The 22,534-nt window shown below is 43.2% G+C and overlaps 1 protein-coding gene across 1 annotated transcript in view; it reads left to right on the top strand.

Moving 5' to 3' along the window:
- The window catches only part of LOC118084387 (connector enhancer of kinase suppressor of ras 2-like), a 317,255-nt gene extending 295,221 nt beyond the window's left edge, over positions 1-22,034 (top strand). The window contains exons 20-24 of the mRNA XM_035113863.3: positions 10,468-10,538; positions 11,716-11,819; positions 16,334-16,841; positions 17,392-17,591; positions 20,594-22,034. Coding sequence (XP_034969754.1) covers positions 10,468-10,538; positions 11,716-11,819; positions 16,334-16,841; positions 17,392-17,591; positions 20,594-20,809 — 1,099 coding nt within the window. The 3' untranslated portion in view covers positions 20,810-22,034. The remainder of the gene's footprint in view (positions 1-10,467; positions 10,539-11,715; positions 11,820-16,333; positions 16,842-17,391; positions 17,592-20,593) is intronic.
- The last annotated feature ends 500 nt before the right edge of the window (positions 22,035-22,534 follow it).

Below are 22,534 nucleotides of genomic sequence, written 5' to 3'. Positions count from 1 at the left end.
TGCGAACACTTTTCGGAAGCCGGATGTCTGACAGCAGCCAATCAGAAGCCGCACCTTGGTTTTTGAATGGTTTCAGGAGTCGAACGGACTCCTGGAATGGATTAAGTTCAAGAACCAAGGTACCACTGTAATAAAATAATTTTTAGGCACCTGATTGAAGACATCAAGAAGAGGTGGCAAGAATACACAGAGGAATTATACCAGAAAGATATGGAGGTCTCGTACACCTCAGGTAGTGTGGTTGCTGACCTTGAGCCAGACATCTTGGAGAGTGAAGTCAAATGGGCCTTAGAAAGCATTGCTAATAACAAGGCCAGTGGAAGTGATGATATTCCAGCTGAACTGTTTAAAATTTTAAAAGATGATGCTGTTAAGGTGCTACACCCAATATGCCAGCAAGTTTGGAAAACTCAGCAATGGCCAGAGGATTGGAGAAGATCAGTCTACATCCCAATTCCAAAGAAGGGCAGTGCCAAAGAATGCTGCAACTACCGCACAATTGCGCTCATTTCACACGCTAGCAAGGTTATGCTTAAAATTCTACAAGGCAGGCTTAGGCAGTATGTGGACCGAGAACTCCCAGAAGTGCAAGCTGGATTTCGAAAGGGCAGAGGAACCAGAGACCAAATAGCAAACATGCGCTGGATTATGGAGAAAGCTAGAGAGTTCCAGAAAACGTCTACTTCTGCTTCATTGACTATGCAAAAGCCTTTGACTGTGTCGACCACAGCAAACTATGGCAAGTTCTTAAAGAAATGGGAGTGCCTGATCACCTCATCTGTCTCCTGAGAAATCTCTATGTGGGACAAGAAGCTACAGTTAGAACTGGATATGGAACAACTGATTGGTTCAAAATTGGGAAAGGAGTACGACAAGGTTGTATATTGTCTCCCTGCTTATTTAACTTATATGCAGAATTCATCATGCGAAAGGCTGGACTAGATGAATCCCAAGCCGGAATTAAGATTGCTGGAAGAAATATCAACAACCTCAGATATGCAGATGACACAACCTTGATGGCAGAAAGCGAGGAGGAATTAAAGAACCTTTTAATGAGGGTGAAAGAGGAGAGCGCAAAATATGGTCTGAAGCTCAACATCAAAAAAACCAAGATCATGGCCACTGGTCCCATCACCTCCTGGCAAATAGAAGGGGAAGAAATGGAGGCAGTGAGAGATTTTACTTTCTTGGGCTCCTTGATCACTGCAGATGGTGACAGCAGTCACGAAATTAAAAGACGCCTGCTTCTTGGGAGAAAAGCAATGACAAACCTAGACAGCATCTTAAAAAGCAGAGACATCACCTTGCCGACAAAGGTCCGTATAGTTAAAGCTATGGTTTTCCCAGTAGTGATGTATGGAAGTGAGAGCTGGACCATAAAGAAGGCTGATCGCCAAAGAATTGATGCTTTTGAATTATGGTGCTGGAGGAGACTCTTGAGAGTCCCATGGACTGCAAGAAGATCAAACCTATCCATTCTTAAGGAAATCAGCCCTGAGTGCTCCCTGGAAGGACAGATCGTGAAGCTGAGGCTCCAATACTTTGGCCACCTCATGAGAAGAGAAGAATCCTTGGAAAAGACCCTGATGTTGGGAAAGATGGAGGGCACTAGGAGAAGGGGACGACAGAGGACGAGATGGTTGGACAGTGTTCTCGAAGCTACGAACATGAGTTTGACCAAACTGCGGGAGGCAGTGGAAGACAGGAGTGCCTGGCGTGCTATGGTCCATGGGGTCACGAAGAGTCGGACACGACTAAACGACTAAACAACAACAACAACAAGGCACCTGATTGGCCACTGTGACATCAGTATGCTGGACTGGATGAGCAATGGCCTCATTCAGCCTGTCTCTTCTTATGTTCTTATGACCCCTTTGGTATTTTCCAGCAGGGAGCTTCTTATGTTCTTAGGAGTGTGCATCCACGTTAAAAAAAAAAAAAAAACTGGCCTCAAAATTGCAGTGTATGATTTGCTGGAAGGCTTGAGCTATATCTGCACTGAGCACAAGTCATGAAAGGATTAAATACCAACGAGTGGGGACTCGCTGGCAAATCACATAGTTGTTCCAATGAACCCTTCCTGCTGTTCTGACTGTTGCAGACAGAGTTTGGTTTGCAAAATTAATGCTGTCATGCTGCTTTGTCAGGTCTGCACAAGCACACTGATGTTCTCTGCAATGAATTAGTCATGAAATTAATGCATTTGTTTCTAGTTTGCCTCGGTCACTCAGTGCCTTGTGCAGAGAGACAAATAGCACAAACCACAAATAGGTTTGGAAATGAGAGATCCTTCCTGGAGTAACACTCTTCACGCAATTATTACACTTGAATAAATCAGCAAAGATTGTGATTCTTGTCGCAGCTTAAAGAAAAATCAAAACGGGAGACTTTTTTTTTAAAAAAAAACAGAGTGCAGGGGTTTCCCACATTCATCCCAAGTAAAGAAGAGCAGCAAGTTATTAGCACTTTAAATTACCTCCTACGGATAGCGTGCTAAAGAAGACATCAGAGGACACTTAGCTGGAGGAGGAGGAGGAAGAGGCTTTGGCTCCCATTGCTATTTGGGCACCATTGCTATTCTAAGCACCTCTTTTTAAGAAAAATAGCACTGCTGCCCATTCTGCCTTCAGCTAAGACTAAAGAAAAGCCTTGGTGGGAAGGCTGCAATTTTGAAACAGGAGATGTGAGCTGTTGAGAAGATTGGAAAGAAAATACACTTTAAAAAATAATAATCAAGCTTTGGAACAACATTTAACTAATTTTGAAAACCGTTCTTGCTGTTGTTGTCATTATTGTTATTATTACCGTCTTCTAAGCTACAAGTTTGTACTAGGACATTTCCCTATCAACACCTAGGGGTATCTGTTCATAGTGGTGCCTCCTTTCAGCTTGGAATTGTAGGCACGTACAGACCTTCGTTTGCTGGTTTTGCCTGGATAGCCAGACCAGAGGGAGCATGTTCTCTATGTCCTTCTTCCCAAGAGCCAAGCAGTACTGCTTATTAGTTCCCGGAAGTAAGGCCTGCCCAGGCAATATGATAGCCAGTTGAAGCCAGTATATGAATGGGCCTGGGGACAAGGCTAGCTCCTTCCTCTCCACTATCACGTGGGGGGAACAAACCAGGCTCTCTGCTATGTGGAGCCACCAGGACTTGTAGAACTGCACAGACTTTTAGTTTCTGTGAGTTCTGATTTCAATATGGGCATATGAATGTCTCTTAAGTGGTAGGTGCCATTGCTGTACTAGTGTACCAAATTGGACACAGTGGGTTAACTTGTGGTGGGCGTTATTTTCTATAAATGCATGTGCAAAATGGTAAATGTTGTGATATCGCAGCCCTAAGGGAAACCAATTCAAGATCAAGATATCTTAATTTTCTTTATTATTTATGTATGTGTTTGCAAATAACAACCCTGAGTTATTTCCACTGCAGGCTGAGTGATCATCACTGCTTTCCTGCAAAGGTTTTTATAAGTGTATCTGGATTTACAGGAAATTTTTGTACACTATCCATGGCCCTTTGAGACTTGCATTGCTGGCAGGAGGGCTGCCTTTCTGAATGTGTAGCTTTCCCCCTACTGAGAGGCATAAAAGGTTTTGCAAAACGGAAGGCTGTTAGGAGAGATCATGTGAAATCATTTATGTTATATCCAGGGTAACTTCCCCAAAATAAGACTACTGGGCACCATGTTCAAAATCTGCTTTGGGATTGTTCCCGACTTCCAAGAATTCATACAGATAGACAGGTCCTCTGCATCTCTGGGGAAAGCCGGGGCTCACTGCAGCTGACCCTAGCATTCAGCTTTTTAAAATAAAATTTTGAGCCTGGTATTGAGTAGCACCAAGCCAGGTAGATACAACTTCCATCCTTGATGCCTCTGATCTCTGCTTCCAATGTAACGTCATCAGTCCCCAGAGGCATTTTGAGAAAATGAAGATAGTGGCAGCTGTAGCCTCCTGACCTAGAGGGACAACTTGCATATTGCCCCAAAAAATAGGACCTAGATTTCTTCATATTCCGGGTTTTAACCCCAGCATCTCCAGACAGGGCTGGGAGAGACTCATGCCTGAAACGCTAAAGAACTGCTTCCAGTCAGTTGTGATCTGAGTCTGTATTAAGGCAGTTTCCTACATTCCTATATATAGTCGGGAACACTGTGAATAGGAGACCTATGTGCCTGCTCAGTCGGTTTTAGGAAAGGGTCATAGCTCAGTGCTGGAGCATATGCTTTTGATTCAGAAGTCACAGGTTCAATCCCTGGCATCTCCAGGTAGGGCTGGGAATGCCCCTTGTCAAAAAACCCTGGAAAGCCACTTTCAGCCAGGGTAAACGATACTGAGCTCTATGAACCAGTGACCTGATTCTGCATAAGGTAGCTTCCTGTGTTCTTTTGCTGCCTAGGTGCTCACTGTTGTTGTTTTTTGTTTGTTTTTTGTGTGTGTATTCAATTTTATTGATAGTTTTCAACATAGAGAATACAATAAAAGCCAAACCAATCTAAGAGAGATAGATGGGGAAGAAACCAAAAAGGAAGAGAGGGAGAAATAGTGAAAAGTAAAAGGAAAGAAGTAGTAGAAGATAATAATAATACTGTTAAGAGTTTTGAGGCATTATTATTATTATTTCTCTCTTTTCAAATTTTATTTTATTTATTCAAGTTCTGAACCACCTTTCATCATTCAAGATCTGAGGATGGCTTATCACAATTATACCTTAACCCTTATTCCGCACTCAGAAGAGGGAACCCTCTCAGCTCTCGCCCAGGTGCTCACTGCTGATGGACAAATTCAAGTCCCCTCCTGCTCTCCCTCCTTTGGGTTTTTTTTTTATCTTTCAACTGCTTACAGACCAGACAGCCCTCCCAACTGCAGGACACCTTCCGGCAAAGGACTGTCATGGCTGCTATAATTTGGGTGGATGCTTGCCAGTACCTGGGTTGGCAGAGTAGGAGGAGGCTGGAGCAGCTGCCATCTATCAGTTCCATCTGTCCTCACCCACTCCTCTGCTGCTGCTTACCACCACCTGTCCCTACCGCTGTCTGCTGCTTTGCACCTCCACGTGGCACACTTGTTTGATCGGTGTGTGGCTAGGGGGTGACATGATGGAGATTATGAATAAGGTGTGATGAAAGCGGGTAGGGAGAAGTTTTTTTCTTCCCTCTCGTAGTATTCAGACCTGGTGCTATCCAGTGGAACTGAATGTTTGGGAGCTTCAGGGCAGACAAAAATAACAGCCCACATTGGGATACATTTCCACAACATGTAGTGATGGCCACCAACCTGGATGGCTTTGAAAGAGGATTAGCCTGATTCACTGTGAATTTGACTATTCATGGCTACTAGCAACAATGCCCATAGTTCTGCCTGCACTTTTGGAGGCAATATGCATGCACACCATAGGCATATTTGGCTACCTTGAGGACAGGATTCTGGATTAGATGGGCCTTTGACCTGATGTAGCAAGGCTTTTCTTAGGTTCCTATCAGACTCAGAAAACAGCTGTGGGCACTTTGCCCAGGACATCCTCAAACCAGGTGGTGATCCAGATTTTTTTAACCTTGCATGTAAAAATGTAAACAGTGAATGGGACAAACAGCTATTGGGGAAACAGGTGTATCTTACAGGTTCATCAGAGCTATAACTGATTGTGGCTTCATGTTGACTATAAATTATTCTAATGGAATACCCAGTCAGCGCACACAAAAACTAGTCATACTGTGCTTCGTGTGCCAGGATATTCCTTTCAACAGGGTTGCCCCATTTGGTCTGTACCTTTAGCATCAGAGACCTGTGGACTTGCTAGGTGCTAAAGTTGCATTTTGAACATGTGACGGATGTTGCATGGGTATTGTGAGTGTTTGTGAGTGCACACCTGGCTTCCTGTTTATTTAAGGCCTTATCAGCAATTTCCTCAGAACAAGATGAAAGCAAAATGTAACTGTAGATCAGAAATAAAACTGGACAGTGTGCAAAACAATAATAAAACTTAACAGTCAAGGTTCATGAAAGCTTCGGTGCTGTCACTGAGAAGGCCTGCTTCTTCTGCATTGTGACCATGTCAGTATCATGGAACAGCCAGCATGTTTTCCTTTGAAGATCTTAAATATCATTTTGGTCTATACAGTGGTACCTCGAGTTACAAATGCCTCAGGTTACAAACACTTCAGGCTACAAACTCCACTAACCTGGAAGAGTTACCTTGAGTTGAGAACTTTGCCCCAGGATGAGAACGGAAATCGTGAGCCGGTGGCGCAGTAGCAGCAAGAGGTCCCATTAGCGAAACCACGCTTCTAGTTAAGAACAGTTTCAGGTTAAGAACGGACCTCCGGAACAAATTAAGTTCGTAGCTAGAGGTACCACTGTACTGCAAAGGTGGTCAGCTAGGTATCATGCTCCTAAGTTGTTCAGGGCCTTAAATGTCAGAAACAAAAGCTTGTGTTTGGCTCAGTAGCTAATAGACAGCCCATGCATATTTTTCAACACCAGCATAAAATGTGTAAATCAGAGTGTCTTCCTATTAAGCACCCTAGCAACAGAGTATTGCACTAGCTGCAGCTTCCACACCATGCACAAGGGTAGCTCCACATATACTGCATTACAGTAGTCTACTATTTCTCTAAATGAGGATTTTCCATAGAAAGTGTGAAAAGCTTAGTGTTGGCACTAAGGCAAGGGGTTATACTGGCTTTGGATAGGGAAAAAAAGTTAATAGGATGAAAAGAGGTGTGTGTTTTTCATCAAAGTCCATTAAGCAGGTGGAAGGCATGCACACAAAAACATGAATTGTTATGGTTCACTTCTCAGCTGCTAAGCTGTCCTCGGCTTATTCCTCTGTTGCTGGCTTGACAAACCTAAGCAGGCACCGCATGAAATGAGATCAGCAAAATCATGTCAAATTATCAAATCAGAGAAAACACATAGAACATCTCTCCTGTCGGTGATCTTCATTTACTTTTTTTTTAAATGCCACAACAGTGAGAGATGCAGCAGTGGGGAAGGCAGACTGCAAAGACTTTATATGTTTGGAAGGAACACGCCTGTTATTCCCGCTTGCAGTGGCAGCTAACTCACTGTGTATACATTTTCTTCTTGATGAAAATCTTAAGAAATGAGTATCTGCCAAGCTCCTTGAGACATTATGGCCTGGATCAGGACAATATCTCTCCCTGAATCAGCTGTTGGCGGTGACTTTGACCCTGCTTTCTGCAGGGATGAGCTGCATGTGGGGAACTCATTTGTGCTGCCCATCCACCTGCATCTATAGGTGCCCCACACATGACCTCACATAGGATGTCAGGTGTGTGGCAGGTGGGCGTGAAGTGGGGGAAGCAATCTTGCAGGCCAAATTTGGCCCAAAGTTCCTTTCTCATGTTTTACAAATAAGGAACAGGAGGTGCAGAGATGGCCTCCAAGCCATGGTGCCCTGATCCTAGATCACAAGCCTGACATGTAAGAGTCTCCTCAGTGATCTTTTCCTGGGTGCATGCCTAGGGCTGATTTGGATGTTTGGCAAGCTTATTTGTGATCAGCTGGTGATCAGCCATTCATTTTTCATGTTGAGCGTCTGTTTTAGGAAGTGTTCAGAACAGACAATATTGTTACATGTTCTCTTTTAAAACCACCCAAGCAGTCTTAATAAGCTTTCCTACTATACTATTTGCAGGGTGGTGTGGGGAGAAGAGTTTTGTTGTAATTTTATTCCAAGCCTTCATTCTACTGCAGTTCTATCCTTTTGCAAAGCAGTTACAGCCACGTGAGCGCCCCTGTTTTGAGGTGCTTTCTAGAGATAGAGCTGCCTAACATTATAAATGGTGGGTCACGCACTGTTTGCAAACCATATTGGCCTTCCGTAATGTGATTTATAAATAATGTTTTGACATCAAATTGTCCTTCTGCGCTGAATCCCTTGCTGTTAAATCATTCCCGCCCGCCCCCTGCCGCAGCATAACAATATAGGGGATCCAAAGTAAATCAAATGAGGTTTTAATAAGAAATGCCCTCCTGCATATAAAGGAAAATGCATCAGGAACAACAACCGGAAAAGACTCAGAAAATATGTATTCGTTTTAAAATGTTGGACTGGCGTTCCTGGTAAGAGTGGCTGTTAAAAACCCTTCATATGGCATCCGTGTGGTACACCAGAACTCCAGTGAAGCTGAATGTTGGAAGATTCGTGACAATTCCAATTCCTTTTGGAATGAGTCCAGAAATATGCATGACAGATGTCAAAGCTTAGGGTGAAAAGGCGTGTCATCAGCATTTGATGAAAATTATACTGTACAATGAATGTACATCTGTGGGAAGGCTATTCCACAGCTTAAGTAAGAGCTGTCTCTCTCTCAGGCTGCCACCCTCCCCAACATTTTTTTTAGGGTGGCAGAACTACCAAGAAGGCCCCCTCTGCCAGTTTTAACACCCAAGAGGGTCTGTAGAGAATGAGGTGATCTTTCAGATATTTCGGGTCTAAGTTACTTAAGACTTAGGCATAGGCTATACTTAAGGCATAGCTATGGAGGGGCTAGCTGGGGGCATCATTGAAGTTCCCAACCTGTGTATGCAGATGTGAAGGGGTTGCCAAAGTGGGTCTTTGAATAAAGCCTATTTTGCCCCTGCTTTAAACATTGTGAACACTTTGAATTGGGCCTGGAAACAAACTGTGCAGCTGTTTTTAAAACAGAGGTTATGCAAGTGATGAATGTTTAAATGAAACGGGTTTGAACAACTTCAATTCAGGGTGATGTTCATTGTGTTGAGAGACATCCTTGCTGCTATTAATGAAAATCACCATTGCATGGAATATAGAGTGGGAGAGGAGGTGAATAATTATGTCATTGGGGTACCAGCCAGGACAAAATATGAATTAGCAAATGAAGGATGCAAGGCTATTTTAGCAAAATCCCCATCTTTACATGGGGATTTAATAGCTTATACAGAAAATCTGTTCAGGCCTCAAATGAATAAAAGGAGGTTTCTATAATTGGTCCAAGGAAGTTTGTCCTCAGGAGGGCTGTAAGTCTAATTCTAAATGTTACTAATTCTCATCTCACCAGCATCACAACTCCAGGCATCTGAAACTGTTCCTGCCCCATTCCAGAAAGAGAGACAGAATTTCGTTTTCAGATTATTGCAATTCTCTTCTTTTTCGATTTGCCCCCAAGGGATAAATGTGACACAGTCCAGTTGCCTTGTCTCTTCCGGCTTTTATTGTAAAGGAAAGGAACCTAGGAAGAAGCACAGATGAGTTAGGCCACTAGCTCAGCATCTAGTTGAGAATTGGGGAAAGGTCGTAACTTAGACAATTCCCAGTATCTCTAGGTAAAACTGGTAGTGTCCCTAGCATACAAAGAGGGAAGAAAGGGAATGAGTATTGAAACTGTAGCATCTGATTGAGATTCAGGCACTGAAGAACTTCAAGTTTATAATGCTGGGGGAGGTTTTGATCGCTTGTTCCGATATATGAAAAAATAATGAAGAGCAACACTCTACGCCATCACTGTCAATGAGCATTTCTTTGAGCTTAAAAGACAAGTGCAAACCACAGGAGGATCAAAATCCTCTTCTTTTACGCTTCTAGCATACAAGCTTCACTCTACCTTTTAAATAATCAATGGCTTAAGGGAATCTTGGTTGGTTGGTTGGTTGGTTGGTTGGTTTTCTTTGCAATACTCCAAGTTGTTGGGGTGGGGAAGTGCATTTCATAACTCAGGCCTGTCCCCCATCATAGGACCCCCCCCTTTATTTTAAGTCTGACCGATGGTATTGCTTTCAGTGAGCAAAAATTTAAAAAGGAAACAAACAGAAGTTTAAAACCAAACAATAGAACAACTGTGAATCTGTATAATGTCACACTTGCAATTAAAAGCTGGAAATGATGCCTGCCTCACAAAGTCAGCTATACTGTTCCATATCCAGTCCAGTCCAGTGGTACCTTGGTTGTCAAACATAATCCTTTCCGGGAGTCCATTTGACTCCTGGAACCATTCAAAAACCAAAGCACAGCTTCTGATTGGCTGCAGGAGCTTCCTGCACTCAATTGGAAGCCACGTCAGAAGTCCAGCTTCCAAAAAACTTTCACAAAGCGGAACACTTACTTCTGGGGTTGCGGCATTTGGGAGCCGATTTGTTTGTGAGCCAAGCCGTTCAACAACCCAAGGTACTATTGTATTCATTTTCAAATGGAGAATGGCACTTAAACCAACAACTGCAAAACCGTGATGGTGACAGAGTAGTCTTTAGCACTCTGAAATGTTTTCTCATCTGCTTTCTTTACTCTTCTCTTAAATTTTGTTTTATATGATAAAGGACTGTAGGCCACTGCTTAAAGCCAATTGTCTTGTTTTGTATTGATCTGCCAGCCTTCCTGGGAACTGTTTCTCTTTCAGAACAGGTTTAAAATGCTTTAAACTAACAGTTGTAGCAGGGTGTGTATTTGTGTGAAAATGCCTTGTCTCTTTATTTTATCATCAGGTGGATGAACCGTTTGGGTCTTGCAGCCATTGGTTATACACCTGATGACAAGGATATCCGACCCGATGAAGGTAAGGCCATCATTATTCTTTGACCTCCATCTGGATGAACGGAGACGTGTACAGAGTGGGGAAGAGAATCCATGACCCTTAACATGCTCGCTTACAAGTGAGCTTAGGGATGCTTTAGGAATTCATTCTTTGTGAATGCCTATATAAAATACCTCTCAAATATATATATGTGCAGATCAGAGCTTATGTTTCCATTGAATTTCCCACCTCTCCAAACATTGTAAGGAAGTTCACAAATGTATTGAAAATAGGCATTTAAGCCAGGGGTTTTTTTTTGGAGCTAGTGGGTTATACCCAATGCTAGTCCTACTCAGAGTAGATCTCTCAGAGATAATAGACATCACTAGCTTAGTTGTTGTTGTTTAGTTGTTTAGTTGTGTCCGACTCCTCGTGACCCTAACTTAGTAGTGCATCTAAATGTGGGGACAGAATGGTTAGTATTCTTGGTAAAAAAAACAGGTAGAAGTGATTCGAATTACAAATACAATTGCAACAGACAGATTCGCACATCCTCAAGTAAACCATAAACACGTAGGTGGGGGAACTGTGCTGCCCCTGCTAACTGTATCCCCTATGTCTATGTCCCTTCTAGTAACCTCCTATCAGAATATCAGCACACAAAAAAGAGCCTGCACATACACAAATGCATGGCCTGGAGGTGGAAAGAGAGAGGTTTCTCTGTCTCATAACACTAGAACTCATGGATATGCAATGAAGCTGAACGTTGGAATATTCATAAGAGATAAAATAAAGTTCTTCCTCATGCAACACATACAGGAGGCAGTTATGGCTATCAACTTGGGGGGTTTTCAGAGAGGACGTGGCAAATTCATCAAAGATAGGGCTATCAGTGGCTGCTAGCCATGATGGCTCTGCTCTGCCTCCACAGCTGGAGGCAGCAATGCTTCAGTGTGCCAGTTGCTGGAAACCACAGGAAGGGAGAGTGCTCTGGTGCTTGGGTCCTGCTTGGCCACTGTGAGAGCAGGATGCTGGGCTAGATAAGCAATTGCCTGATCCAACAAGCTGCTCTTAAGTTTTTTTTTTGTTTAACTTGCACATTCAGGGACAATTACCAGGTTGCATAGCTACACAGTAAGCTACAGCTTACTGTGGTGTTTTGAAAAATGTTCCCTAATGTATAGGACTCATTTCAATGGCAAATGCAAACACTTTTTAGCAGATTACTGGAGTGAAAGTGACCAGGAAGATATTGATGGCTCATTAACTCTGAAGCAAGAGGCACCCATAACACTTTGCGACACCTACCACCGAACACCCTCGGTAAGTTACATGAGGCATGCACTAGGCTACTTCTGAGCCTTGGGCTGTTTTTTGTTTTTTGTTTATCCTTCTGGCTTTTGGAAGAGTGTCTACTGACATTGTGTTGGATGCGGAGTAAGTTAGTTGCACATAGTTTCCATTGAAATAACCGAAACTGGTGGTGCCATGACTAAATTGCCCCATTGGTTCCAATGGGTCCCAACCTCAAAGAACTTTGTCGGGATTCAACCCATTGTAAGTAAAGCAGAGCAGATAAGTATTTCTACTGTAAGTAAAGAGAACATAACTATACCTAATGGACCAAAAGTAGTGCTAAACAATAATATGTTGATAAAGAAAAAACAAAGCTCTGGCTTTGTTGACTTTTATGCAGAAATTCCCATATGCTCAGTGATTCTTAACGGACTTAGGAGCCGTACTTTTTAACCTGGTGAACGGCGAGCCGTCTGGGCCGTAATGGAAAGTGGAGTAGGGTGGATCTGCAGAACCACCCTCCTGACATCTGCGTTGCTGCTGTTTAACGGATGGGGATGGAGCAGGGCTAGGTGGATGCAAGGTTGGAGCTGTGCTAGTGCATGCACTGGCAAGGCTGCTTTCGTTGCTCCAATGCTGCCATTGAACCTGCACAGCCCCAACCTGGATACTGCCCTGCCCCATCCAGGTAAACAGTACCAATGATGTTGCCAGGAGGGTTGTTCAACCCCACACATGGTTACCCTACTGGTTTGTTCCTTTGATCACATCAGTTGGACAAAGCAATAGAATGCTGAAGGGATGAGCATGACCCCACAGTATTATCTAGTCACATCATTACAATTATTTATATACTTTGTCTTCTCTTGCTTTTCTTTCATTGTTGATCTCAAGGCAGAAGGCATGTGGTTCCCGGGGCAGGGGTGGCTCCCATCCATACCCAGATTTGCTAAGGTTCAGCAAGGCAGTGGCATCATGGGAAGTCCATGGAGAAAATAGGAGTGTTGGTTGGCAAGGAAAAGATAGGTATAAAAAGAGAATTCCCTGGATGCCAAGATCCAGGTTTTGACGAAGTACTCTTTGGTGAGAGAACCCCAGTAGAGATTTTAAATCATGAAGTATATAGCAAAGTACAGTGTGGAAATATGCCCTTGTGAGTTCCTCCCAAAGTTAGTCTCTTCCCCTAGCATAAAAAGAGCCCACATTTGTGTTTTTTCCATACTTTGGTCAGAAAATACAAAAGTTCCTAAATGATTAGTACAGGAACACAACAATGGCTTGTAAGAGCCGTGTGGTCTGAGCTGCAGCAACCAGCTCAAAACCTCTTCTCACATTGATTTTCTCTGGTTGACTGAGCTACAGCAATAGACTTGATTACATTACCTTCCTTCCAAGGTGAGAGAGGGAATGACCTAGCTCAGCCTAGCATGACAGCTTACACTATGGTATTGACCCCTTCATGCATTAGACTTAAACATGTTGGTTGTGTGAGGCTTTATCCCACAGACCCCTTCTCAGATATATATAACAATTGCATACACAATTAATGAACTACCCAATGACGCATCTTGACTCAAAGGTATCAGTGCTGTCAGAAGTGGCTTGGTTAGTATGTCGGCTGTCATTTCTTTGGTTTGACGGTAGGCCAATTTAACAAGTCCATCGTGCATCACCTCACACATCTAGTGGTATTTCAGCCCAATGTGTTTGGTTCTCACATGAAATTTCTCGCTTTGAGATAATTTCAAACAGCTTTGGCTGTCTTCCATCAGTCGGACTGGTTTCTGCCCACACAACCCTAAGTCCATAATTAGCATAGAAAAAGACTACACATTTGGTACATTAAAAACTGGTTTACTTACAAACCCTTCAATGGTCAGGTTCATGTGCTTTTTCCATATATGGGTCAGAAAACACAGGCGGTAAAACTTAGTTACAGTGGTGAAAGTTCCTAAACTATTGGTATAGGAACACAACAATGGCTTATAACAGCCATGCTGTCTGAGCTGCAGCAACCAGATAATACATTTTATCCTCCTCCCATAGGACAGGTAAAAGGATACATGTCCTCATGTAATTCAGGGTTGGAGAACTGGTGGCCCTCCAGTGAGATGTGGGAGACCAACTCCCATCAAGCCACAGTTAGCATGGCCAATGGTGGGGGGAAATGGGAGCCACTGCAATCCTATGCATGAATAACTAGGAGTAAGTCCCATTTAACTCGGTGAGAATTACTTCAGAGTAAGCATACATTAGGTCAGTGTTTCCCAACCAGTGTGCCTCCAGATGTTTTGGGACTACAACTCCCATCATCCCTAGCTAGCAAGACCACTGGTCAGGAATGATGGGAGTTGTAGTCCCAAAACATCTGGAGGCACACTGGTTGGGAAACACTGCATTAGGTATGCAGTCCAACCATCTGGAGATTTTTTTAAAAAATAAATTTTCCTTTGATCTTTGAATAAGCTAAAAAATTGACGCTGGGAACTGATTGAAGTTGGTTTGGAAGTTGCAGTTCACACACACACACACACACGGCAAATTCTGCCAATGCTAAGTTTCCTAATTATGCGAAAAGCCCCTGATGCAAGAACAATTCATAAAAGAAATAATGAACAGGTAGCAACTCTTAACATGACTCTGAATTTCTCTTTTCATGCTTGGAGAAGAAACAGTTCACTGATAGCTTACTGTAGCAGAGGGCCACATTCTCTTCTGGACAACTTTCCAGGGGCCACATGCCAGTGGTGGGTGACAGCAGAAGCAAAAGTGGGCAGAGCAACAAATGTAATGTTTACCTCCCAACAATAAGTTGCTTTACAACTACACTCACCTCTCTCTTTCCGCCAGCCAGCCAAGCAAAAGGCACTATCAGAGCTCGAGGGCACTTTCCAGCCAAGGAAAAATACTCAAAGAGAATATGAAGCTGGGCCGCTGTGGGGTGAGGCTTAGGGATAGGGAGTATGGCATGGAGGATCCTGAGGGCCAAACAGAGATACTTGGAGGGCCACATCTGGCACCCAAGCCTGACGCGTGGGGTAGCACAGCAGCTGCAGCCGCTTTTGCACCCAGCCTCCAGCTAACCCCAGAGCTCAACTCCAGATGTTTTGATCTGTATTGGAGAGAGCAGGAGAGAGACCTGTAGAATGGGGAATAGGCATTTAGAAGCTTTTTAGAGGGTGCTCCATAATTTACACAATCTCGATTATGCGTATGAGGGCCCAGAACATAAGGGAGGGGCTGTACATGTGTAGAAAATGATGGCAATGATATACTCTTCAGTTTGCCATATGTATCTTGGCATTTTTGGAGGGAGAGGTGGGCAGGGTACGAATCTGTAAAATAAACTGTTTGAAGCCATACAGTCATGTGGTTAATAAGTATGTTGGTGAATAGTCTACCGAATCTCTACAACCTGCTTTTTAGTTCCCTTTCCTTTTACCTGTGTTTTTTAAGTTCAGATAGGACTCTTTCTGTATTTTTCTTTCAGATTTTTCTTCAGCGTGAATGATGTGGTCCTCACACAGCCTGAACCAAAGGGAGAATGACTGAGGCAACAGCATCACATGGGTGAAGCTCAGACTGACTTTTCACCCATGTGATGCTGTTCCATCAACTGGGATGCAGGTTAAGCCCCTCCCTTACTGTTTTTTCCCTTTTTTTCATTTTCTCTCTCTTTTCTTTTTCAGAACTTAGCTGAAATAATTTGGATAATTTTCAGCAGTCCCTTTCTTTTTTAAAAAGAGAGAATTCTCCACTATAATGTTCACATGTTGCTTGCCCCCCATTTTGTTGGAACATTTGTTCTTTTTTAAAAAGAAAAGAAAAGAACTGGAAATCCAGTTTTGACTTCTTCTGAGGAAGCTTTAAAATTTCCCCTGCAAAGCAACATTGAATTGCAACTACATTAAGTAGATCTCAAGAAAAACTTCTTTAAAACCTGTGTCGAAACAAGAATAGGGAGTGGTTGAGAATGTTATCCAATGACTACATAGGGAAATGATTGTGATTTTCAAATCTGCACGTCAGATCTTCTGGTTAGCATTGTTAGATGTTACTTTAAAATGTGCAGTTGCTACCACCGTTGATGCTTCTGTGGTTGCTCCTGAGTGAGCAGTAGGATGCCACAAGATTTCCACCCATGTGGGATGCTCAGATGACAGATTCAGTGGACTTTAAAGAAGGCTAAACATTCCCTGTGTTATTGCCAACCACGTTGCCACAGTAACTCACGTGGGTAAAAGAAGGCTTTAGATCAGGGATAGGAAGCCTGTAGCCTCCAGGTTACAACTCATCCATCATCCCTGATCATTTCCATGTTGGTTTGGGGCTGATGGGAGTTGGAGTCCAACAATATTTGGAGGGCCACGGGTTTAGATTTCTTACCAAAACAGAAGCAGCTCTTGAGGGCATCAACTATCACACTGGTAACAGAATGACTAAAGAGAGGAGTGTAGGTTTTACTGTACAGCACACACTGGGTTTTTCCTTTATGTACCCAACACTGTGTCATATAACGGACTGTTTCTAATTATTTCCAGATGAATTCTTCAAGCCCATTCCCTGAGCCTAAACAAGGACGACACTTCTCCAGTGAATCAACCTATTCTCATTCTTCTGCGGAAGATTCCCGGCAGGATCCAGCAGTGAGCACACACTCGTCAGGTTGCAGGCCTCCCTACAGAGAAAGGCGTTCCTGGCAGGATCTCATTGAGACCCCGTTGACCAGTTCAGGGCTCCATTTTCTGCAGACTGTCCCTCCTGACCCAGAGTACACGAGCGGACAGCCCGGGTCGTCACCAGAGAGGCGGAGACAAGCAACGCTACCAGTCCAAAGAAGACACAACCATGAACAGGATGGCCCTTTCCCATTGGTGGAGTGCCACAGAGGCCACAGCTCTCATGCCAGACCCCAGAAGCAACGTAGCCAAAGCCTCCCACGAAACAGAGATGTCCGAGTGAAAGGCCGTGTAAAACCCAGTGGGATAACAGAAGAGAGATCTGAAGAAAAGCTGCCTGTTAAAAAGCAAAGTAGCTTCTGTGAAGAAGGTAAGAAGAGCTCCTGGATTGGTGGTTGAGGGTACCCAGGTGAGATTGGGGAGATCTATTGCCTGTCGGAGCAGACAACGTTTGGGTAGATGGGCCCCAATAGTATGCAGGAGGTTAGAGTGCTAAAGCAACAGTCAAGCCTTCTTGCCAGGGAACTCTTTGAAGTATAGCTCTGTAAGGGGAATAGGGGTCTCAGGATTTTTCTGTTAATGTACAGTTAGGTGGGTGCCTAATTTTGTCCCCAAACCCCCCTCCCCCACGACCACTGAGTTCTACAAGGGGCAGCATTGACTAAGGGGGGAGGCGTTGATTGCTAGCCCCACCTCGTGGACTGGTTGTTAGGCAGGTAAGAGCTAGCTGGGGGTGGGCCAAGATTGGTGGGGCAGGAAGCCACATGCCCTCATAGACTAGCCTCCAGTGCAGACTACACTATGCTTTACAGGCTTCAGGAAAACAGTAACTGTCCTGTTTTGGCATAAATTCTTCTTGTTTTCTGTCACCGTATGTCATTATTGCACACACAAATAAAGGAAGCTGGATTTTCTTTCAGAAAATGCAGAAGAGCGACCACAGAGTGCAGATGGTCTGCATGAGTTGTACAAATCTCTGGAGCAAGCTAGTCTGTCTGCATTTGGAGAGCAACGCCCTTCCACCAAGCAGGAATACCGGAGGTCCTTCGTAAAGAGAAGCAACGACCCTGCTATCAACGAAAAGCTTCATCGCATCCGAGTTCTCAAGAGTACTTTAAAAGTAAGCATTTGTCCTTGCTATGCTGCAGCTGCTTACAGACATAACTTAATGTGATACGGGCTCCCAGGAAGGAGAACACAGTCATTTTGCTCCTCCCCAGTCATTTTGAAATTGCACAGCATGGCAGGTAAGCCAAGGTTTGCCTTACTGTGTTGTCGGAACCTGGAGTCATGTTTAAGATCTCTCCTGCACCTTATTTTTGGCTACAGTTCAGGGTTAGGAGGAGAGAGCTTAACCAAGAGCCAGGGTTCAGAAAACCCATTAAGGCAAACTTTGGCTTGGTTGCCACACTGAGAATACAGGACTGGGGGAAGGAGCAAATGGTGGCAGTGAGCTCCCTCTCTGGGAGCCAGAACATTTCCATGGTACCAGTAAGCCGTAATCCAGCTTACCATGTTGTACAAACCAGGCCTCTGTATGTTATTGCGTCAACATGAAAGATCAATGTAATGCTATAAAACTTGTTGTGAATGAACAAAACAAACATTTCAGAATATTTATTGGACAGGTGATCCTTTTGCATATTGCTAATTTCTTGAATCCCGTCCCTCATCCAAGGACTTTAAAGTAATATATGTAAGGTTACACCCCACCCCACCCCATGCTATTTTCACCATCATTCTGCCAGGTGAGTTGGGTGGAGAGAGAAGGGATTGGACCAAGATCACAGAAAACTCCACTGGCTGAGTGTTGGTTTGAGTGGGGACTCTGAAGTTCAACTCCCCGCACCAGATTGACTCTGCTCTCTGCTGTGTACAGAGATATGCAAGACTGTTGAAACCATTTCGAACTTCACTAGCTGTTCAGTCTCAAAAGCATAATGAAGTAACTACAAAATTGGATGACTATATAAATCATGTAATACCTCGTGCCTGTTAATAGAAAGCCTTCCTTTTAAAAGGATTCTTTCTTTTCACCTGGGTGTTATTTATTTCTTAGGTAAAATGTTTCTGCTGTGCCTTGAAACAAAAAGGCACCACAGAAACATTTTACTTAAGAAATAAATAAATGGGACCCTCGAGGAAGATGACAACCATCTTGAAAACATAACGTACCACTAAAACACCATAAACAAAACAGTCGTAACCAGCAGCGATAACCAATGAATAATATTATCAGTAATTAAAAAGCAAAAACAAATTGCAAGAACCAGGGTATCACATTCTCAAAGAGCATTCTATGACACTGGGACAGCCAGTGTTGTTCTCTCCAGATGTTGGATTCCAATTCCGATCAACCCCAGCCAGCATGGCTAGTGGGCCAGAGATATGGGAGTTTGGGTGCATAAGCATCTGGAGGGTGCCATGTTGGTTCACCCTGCTCTAATCATAGTGAAAGTGAAATAGGAGGAAGTAAGCATGGGGGCGGGCACCATGGCTAAATGGATGGAGCACATGCATTGCATGACGAAGACCCCAGGTTCAATTCTCAGCATTCCCAGTTAAATAATGAAGTAGCAGGTGATAGGAAAGATCACTGTCTCCTGGAGACTGTTGAGAGCCTCTGCTCAGTCAAAATGGACAATACTGGGTAGACAATAGCCTAACCTGGTATTAGGTAACTCCTGTGTTGATGGGGCACAGATTCCTAACCAGAGTGCCACCACTGAGAAGGCTCTATATTAGGTGCAGGGAACATTTGGCTCTTAAATTTTTTGTAAAAATGTTGCTGAACAACAACTTGCATCAGCCCCAGCAAGCAAATCCAATGGTCTGGGATGATGGAAGTTGTAGTTTAGCAACATGTGGAGGGCTAACAGTTCCCCACCCTTTCTCTTTACCCCTATGCCCATCCATTGCACCTCAGCTGAGATAGGTATTTATTTGCATCAGCCAGTAGAGATTGCAGTTTGTGCACAAAGTACATAGAAACATGTCACCTGCATTTTAATGGCAGCCACTATTAATGTATGTGGTGTTTTCCTGTCACCCACTTATGTTGGTCTGTAAAGATAATCAGGTCATATCAGAAGAGCCTTTTTCAGATATCGAAGTCCCAAACAGTAATTGTCAGTTTGAACTGGTCCCAGAAACAAATTGGCAGCCAATAAAATTGGTACATATTTCAGATGCATTTTTAAGCCAGAGTGGGACGCGGGTGGCGCTGTGGGTTAAACCACAGAGCCTAGGACTTGCCGATCAGAACGTCAGCAGTTTGAATCCCCGCGACGGGGTGAGCTCCCGTTGCTCAGTCCCAGCTCCTGCCAACCTAGCAGCAGTTTGAAAGCACATCAAAGTGCAAGTAGATAAATAGGTACCGCTACAGCGGGAAGGTAAACTGCATTTCCATGTGCTGCTCTGGTTCACCAGAAGCGGCTTTGTCATGCTGGCCACATGACCTGGAAGCTGTACGCCGGCTCCCTCGGCCAATAACACAAGATGAACCCCAGAGTCGGTCACAACTGGACCAAATGGTCAGGTGTCCCTTTACCTTTACATTACAGTAGTCTCATCTGCAACCAAAGTCCATTCAACTATGTCATGAAATGGGGTTCAGTTTGCAACCCTACATAATTTCCAAAATACTGAATGTGAAACATGTCCATCCTTCAAAATTCACACTTCTCTGAATCTTGCAGTGTAGTTCTCAAGCTAAGAAATGTGCACACAAATGCACATTTGTAATGTAATGTAATGTAATGTAATGTAATGTAATGTAATGTAATGTGGGCATATAAAAGCATAGAATACTGAAAGTAAGATACAAAAATGGCTTATGTTAGGGGAAACAGTTTTATTTTTTTTTAAGTGCATATTTGGCAAAATTGCATAATAAATTCAAACTAAAATGCTGATGAATTTCCATGAGGACCTGGAGGGCAGGGGCGAGGTGAGGAGTGAAATATTCATTCTGATGAGGAAATGTGGAAAATTGAATGTAAGATTGGAAAATTAGAAATTAAGAGAAACCGAAATCGACAAATTCACCCAACCCTAGCTGAAACCATGACAAGCATATGACTCTGCACTTAAACAGAATGTTGTCTTTCCAACCTCTGGCAGGCAAAGGAAGGAGATCTTGCACTGATCAATAACCTGCTCCATGATCCCAACTTGACATCCAAGAAATTCAAAGAATGGAAAATGAAGAACTATGAATTTTTCCTGGACATTTGTGAGTACAGCGCTGTTCTGAAAACCCAAAACGGAGCCTCTGAACTTGCAACTCCAACCCCTCTGCTGACACACACTCATTCCTTCATTGAAACGCACGTCTGACAGGATGTAGCACTGGGAACACTTGGGGGTGGAGCGAGCTAGTGGGGGGACCATGAAAAATTCATTGTGACAAAACACTGTAACCTGTGTAAATAATGTACTCAGCTGTATTGTAAATAGATTGGATAAGAAAACTCGTGCCACAGGATGCCTATTGCATTGCATGTTAAGACAGTCTTATTTTTATTTTATTTTACTTTACTTTCTTGGATTTTTTTAATGTTTGTTTGTTTGCTGATTGGGTTCTGCATTAGAAAGAAGAAGTGAAGTATTCACTGGCATAATTGAAACCCCAGTTATATTAATGAGTATACTGTACTAAAATTGAGTATGGGTCAAAGAGCTCTCTTACTATTTTATATATGTAGATGTACTGCATGTAGCCATATCTATATATATAAAATGTAACATGAAATATTTGTTTTAAAATACTCTGAAATGCCCATCCTCATATATTTCTTTTCTTTTCATTATTTATTTCTCTCTCTTTTTTCCAAATTGAAATTTTAAACCTTAAGAGCATACAAAAAACAAAAACAAAAAAATAAGAAAAGTAAAGAAAAGCATTGGCCACTCCTAGGGAATGAACATTTAAATGTTCAGCATTTCCAGTCAATCGTTGCTACTGTCTTTTGTGAGCATAGCAAAGGTTTCAAGTAGCATGGAAATGGTAAGCTTAAACCCTTTTGGTGTGCCTTAAAATGTATAGCGTCTATATCCAGGAAAATGTTACGTTCCCTTTTGCCTCTTGAGGCGCAAACTGTACATGCCGTTGAAATGCTGTGCTATTTTTATAATAACGTGCCTGTTTTTCAGAGGAAGAACGGGCATAGGCAACGCACATGTGTATGGGGGGAGTGCGTGCTCATGCACATGGTATAGAAGGGGGCCACACAAAATGGCCCATTCAGTGATGCTGCTACCTAAAGCAGCTTCCGGTCGCTTTTGCACCGTCATGGGGTAGTCCACAAGATGTGTGCCCTCAATCTGAGAAGATGGTAGCTATTCCAGTTGTCGGCGTTTATCCACTGTGAATTTAGTGCCACAGACCTGTGAACCACAAGATTCCGATACTGTCTATTGCTGCCTCAAAACAAAGGACGGGGGGGGGATTTCTGGACCGAAAACCGTTGTTTTCTACATGTACAGTGTCTGACGGAGTTAAGCAAATCATTCGTATATATGACTCAAGTAATGTTTACTGGAATAAAAGAAACAAAGAGACCACTGGAAGTACTCAGGATTTATAGTGATTCACTATAGAAAGAGAGGGAGAAATCGGGGCCTCCCAGATGAACCTTGTTAGCATTCTCCCAAAGGCCTACAGAAGCCTTTTCCCAGTACTGGCATAGACTGCTAGCAGTGAGCAGAGATGGTCCAAGACATTTTGGTACCTGACGCAGAATATCTAAATGGTGGTACAGATATAATAATAAACTAAATAACTGACCAGTTACAGCACAAGCCTATATCTATCTACTCAGAAGTAAGATCCATTGATGTAAATGGACCTTACTCCCAGGTACGTGCATATAGGATTGCAGGCTTCGTGCCCTTAATTGGCATCCCCAGATTTGCTTCCTCAGATAGGCCACCATGCCCTTGTCTTGGACAGATCTGGTAGTAAGCGCTGCAAGACAGTATAGAACCATAAGTAAAGGTGAGCCTCGCAGCCAGAAAAAAAAACACCATCTTTTTTAGTTCAAAAGTTTAGAAACCATTACA

Source organism: Zootoca vivipara, chromosome Z2, assembly GCF_965207765.1.
Source record: "Zootoca vivipara chromosome Z2, rZooViv2.hap1.1, whole genome shotgun sequence".
NCBI lineage: Eukaryota > Metazoa > Chordata > Lepidosauria > Squamata > Lacertidae > Zootoca > Zootoca vivipara.
Note: the sequence above shows the minus strand (reverse complement) of the source record. Positions and strands in the feature narration are given on the sequence as shown.